The 5,000-nt window shown below is 18.8% G+C and overlaps 1 protein-coding gene across 1 annotated transcript in view; it reads left to right on the top strand.

The window, feature by feature from the left end:
- Positions 1 to 4,258, top strand: part of PRSY57_1115400 (putative membrane protein) — a gene marked incomplete at both ends in the record, with an annotated part of 4,319 nt that extends 61 nt beyond the window's left edge. The window contains 5 exons of the mRNA XM_012908118.2: positions 1 to 3,309; positions 3,487 to 3,525; positions 3,632 to 3,689; positions 3,819 to 3,928; positions 4,104 to 4,258. The exon at positions 1 to 3,309 is cut by the window's left edge and continues 61 nt beyond it. Coding sequence (XP_012763572.2) covers positions 1 to 3,309; positions 3,487 to 3,525; positions 3,632 to 3,689; positions 3,819 to 3,928; positions 4,104 to 4,258 — 3,671 coding nt within the window. The remainder of the gene's footprint in view (positions 3,310 to 3,486; positions 3,526 to 3,631; positions 3,690 to 3,818; positions 3,929 to 4,103) is intronic.
- Between the last annotated feature and the right edge of the window lie 742 nt (positions 4,259 to 5,000).

Here is a 5,000-nt window from a genome sequence, read left to right as displayed (position 1 = left end):
TGTGTGTGATTTTTTTCTCCTGCTCTACTCACATATTTAAGAATGTTTTCCCTTTTCTATTTATGCTTACAGGTATAGCAACCCAACATGGTAATATGAATGTGTATGTTAAGAAAAATAGCTGGTGTGATATAAGCAGTAAGTTAGACAGAAATACGGAACATGAACAATATATACAAAAGGAAGATAAAGAAAAAAAAATAATAATAAATACAAACACTGATGGTAATAAGAATATTAATTATGATCATCCTTATAATATGATGAATTTATGTTATGATGAATTATATAATAATGGAGATGAGAATAATGAGAAACATTTATTAAACCTTGAACATGAATATTTTATTAAAAATGAATATACTACTTGTAAATTTTGTCATAATTATATAAAGAATAATAATAATAATAATAATAATAATAATAATGTATATAATAATACATATAATAATATATATACTGATTCGTATAACAATACATGTGATAATTATTATAACAATCGATATAATAATAAAAGGGATCATACAGGGAAAGGGAAATATATTGATAATAATATATTTTATTATAATAAAATACATAATAAACAAAATGAAAGTGTCATTAATAAAGAATCTATATCCTTATACAATAATATTTTATCATTAATATATTTTAGTTCTTTAATAACTTATATTTTTATTTTCTTTTTTGATTTAAGCAAAAAAAATTATATCATAAATATTTTTTATATTACCAATTTAATATCTCATTGTATTATATTTTTTATATTAAATGATATGCAAATTTTTAATTCTCATTTAATACAATCAATTCCTAATTATATATTTGTAGATGATCATAAAAAGAAGTTTTCTCCTTTTTCTCAACCATATTTAAATAGTCATAATAATTTATCAATCCAAAATATTTTTAATAGTATAGCTAGCCAAAATGGCTATATACATGATATATTATATATGGATAAAAAAAAAAAAAAAAAAAAAATGGGACTTAATAATTCAACAAATGAAAGAAATAATTTAAAGAATAAATTGGATGATTTAAAAAATATATCTATATTATATAATATGGATGTGTATAAATCTTTATTTATTTTTTTTATTTATCCAAATAATAATATATTTTTTAATCCTTATCTTATTAATATGAATTGGAATATTATGTCTAATATATCAAATGATATATTATATAATAAGTATGAAAAAAGTAAAGATTTATATAATAATAATAATAATAATAATAATAATAATAATAATAATAATAATTATGTTATACAAAGTAGAATAAAAGAAAAAAATAATGTTCTAGATTTTTTATTTTTAAAAAGAAATAAAAATATATATTATAAAAAATATTTATTAGTTCTATATTTTTTCATTATGATAAGTTCTATATGTAGTTGTTATATCAAAATTTATCAAAAAAGAATTTTATATTGTGTATTTTATATTAATGTAGGAGTTATTACTTCATTTTTAATTTTAATGAATAGTCTATTTAAACTATTTGCCCATTCTCTAAATTATATTGTAACTAATAAAAACAACCTTGTTAATATAAGTGATTATATAGTTTTGTTCTTATTAATAGATTTATTTGGATTATTTATAATTTTCTTCTTTTCTTATAAATGGTATTATCAAAGAAATGTGTGGACACATCTTCATAAAATATTTTATAATCATAAATATATTGCTTTCTATTTTAATAACACATATTATATATATACTGTTGACCGAAATGTTGATAATATTTTAGTATCTATGGATATATATGGTGATCCTAATGTAAATATTACTTTTTCGGAGTATACAAATTTAGAAAAATCAATTTTTTATGAATATTTTATATTGAACAGATTCAGAAAAAACAAACTCAAAATTTTCGAAATCCATCAGGACAAGATTCAGGAATTGACCACTACATATAAGGAAAAAGAAAAGCGGAAAAAAAATTATGAAATGAAAATACCTTACAGAGATAAAAAGTGCAAAAATGTCGAAGATATACAAAGTTGTCATATAAATAATAACTTGGATATAAATACTGGATGTTACAAATCTCTGAGGGATGATCTTAACGAATGTGATATACCAAGTGAAGAAAAGCAAGGTAATTTTTATAGTCGAAAACCAAACCATAGTTATACTATGAAACCATATAAAATATACATAGGAACATTAAACAATATAATAACACAATCTAATATTCCAGTAAATAATACAAATCAAAATATAAATGGATCGCTCATAAATACATCAACAACAACAACTAATAATAATAATAATATTAATAATAATAATAATATTAATAATAATAATAATAATAATAATAATAATAACCAAAAGAATCATCGTAATCAAAATATCAATTATCCTAATCCTCAAAATGAACGAATAAATTATCCTTATACAAATGAATTTATTCGTGACCATCATGAATATGTGAATAATATAGTACTTACTCCAAAACAACAAATTATAGATAATACAATTTTAAAAAATAAACAAAATGATGAAGACATTAATAAAAAGAAATTAACAACACATTTACAAAAAAATTTATTAAAAGAAAATCTTATTATAACTGATGAATATTTTATAAACACTGATACTAATCAATATATGAATAACGCACAAAATCAAAATAATATATCCTTACCAAAAGAAATATATTTAGATAGATCAGAAGAATGTAAACCAAAAAATATTTGGAATATACAAAATGAAAGTCAAAATGTTTTATCAATACCGAATTTTGATGAACAAGATAATCAAAGACAAAATGAACAAGCGGAAATAATTTGTCCAAATGATGGAAATTATTATTTACATAATGAGGAATATAACCAAGAAATGTATCATAATAATGTTCATTATAAAAATGGTCATATGGATAATTCACTTAACCCTCATACAAACTATTACATTAATAATCATATTAATTATGACACGAGTTATCATATTAATCATCATAATAACAATTTTAAAATATTTAGAAACCTAAAAAAATTAATGTCCTCATTCACTTTCGTTTTCTTCTTTTTTATATTTATATATGCCTTTCTATTGTCAATCATACACATATTTATAAATTACTTCTTTTATATATATCTATATGTTTTCAATATAAATATCTATGTTTCCAATGTATATACAATTATTATGACAGGTGTATCATTAATAGCTATACCATTCTCAGGATATATTATTGATAACATTGGTGCTTTCCTTTCACTTCTTTTATGTTCTTCTCTTTTTATCCTAATAACCATTTCGGGTTCCATATATTGCTATAAGTTTAATTTAAGTAAGCTCAAAAATGGTGAAAATGTTATTGTATGTGAATGTATATATTATGAACAAACAATTGCCTGATCACACACACACACATATATATATATATATATATATATATATATATACATACCTATAATATGTATATTTTCAATCATGTATTATTTACACATTATAATTTCATTATTAGATTCTGAAGTTTTGGCTTTTTTATTCTTCAATCTTATAGGTAATCATATAATATATATATATATGTGACATTATAAATATTATCATTTTTTTTTTTTTTTTTTTTTTTTTTTTTTTTTTTTTTTATTATTATTATTTCCTAATAGGCATAAGTCAATCCATTATTCCTACTGTAATCATTTCGCAGATACCTACCCACTTATGGTATAACATTTTTAAGAAATTATATTTTGGGATATTACACAATTTATAATTTATGTAATTCGTGTATACATTTATTAAAATAATGAATTATAAGCTTTCAATATATTTTTTTTTTTTTCTTTCCTATAGCGTGAAGAATAACGAACATATAACATCAGCCTTTGCAATATTTGAAGTTGTTTCGATGATAATTATAAGTTTAAATAATTATATCTTTGGTAGTTTTATGGTCAAAGAAGGTTATACATAATAAGATAAAAAAATTAAAATTTTATAACTGTATATTATGGTTAAATATTATCATACATACATATATATATATATATATATATATATATATATATATTTATTTATATATATATTTATTTATTTATATTTATATATTTTCTTTTCTTTTTTCTTTTTTTTTAATAGAATACTTAATGGGTCTTTATGTCTTATTTTTTTTTATCCTCCTAGTTATAGCCCTTATTTCATTGTTAATAATTTCTATTTATATTAAAAGGAAAAGATATATACATATGTATAAGAACACGAATGACTATAATTTGGCTCAACCTTTGCTTTAAAAAATTAATTAATTTTTTTTTTTTATTAGTATTTGTATCTTTTATTTTGGTTCCATAAATGTTTGTTTTATTTTTTATTTGATTATTGTAATTGAAATCTAGAATTAAAAAGATTTTAAAATTCTTTTTTTTTTTTTTTTTATTTTTATTATTAAATAATATATATGTATATGTTATATTTATTTGTTATTGTGCTTAATACGTTTTTTTAAATAACCTTTTATAATAAGTTAACCAAATATGGTTATAATGCAATCTAAATTTTTAATAATTAATATTTAACTTTTAATTTTTGTTTTTATTTTATTTTTTATGGATATATAGAAAAATAAATGAAAAGCAAAGTGTGAAACAAAATAAAAATTTGTGCACAATCTATGGAAAATTTATATTAATACGGATTATTTATGAGTAAAATTTGTTATTATATTCATAATAGACATGTCTATTTTCTATAAATCTTTAGACATTATTAATAAGAAAAAAAGGAAAATTCAAAAAGGGAACAAAAATATAACCATGTAAAAATTATACTAAAGAAATGAACTCTATACAATCTATCATATTTTAAAATACGCCTTTATTCATAAAAAAAATGATAAATGAATAAATATAAATAAATACAAAAAAATAATATATATATATATATGTATAGCTTTATTGTTTTAATAAATTGTTTTACAGTTTAAATAAATATAAAAAAAAAAAAAAAAAAAAAACATAAAAAAAAAATAAAAATAAT

The sequence above is a fragment of the Plasmodium reichenowi genome, chromosome 11 (genome assembly GCF_001601855.1).
Source record: "Plasmodium reichenowi strain SY57 chromosome 11, whole genome shotgun sequence".
NCBI classification, from domain to species: Eukaryota; Apicomplexa; class Aconoidasida; order Haemosporida; family Plasmodiidae; genus Plasmodium; species Plasmodium reichenowi.
Note: the sequence above shows the minus strand (reverse complement) of the source record. Positions and strands in the feature narration are given on the sequence as shown.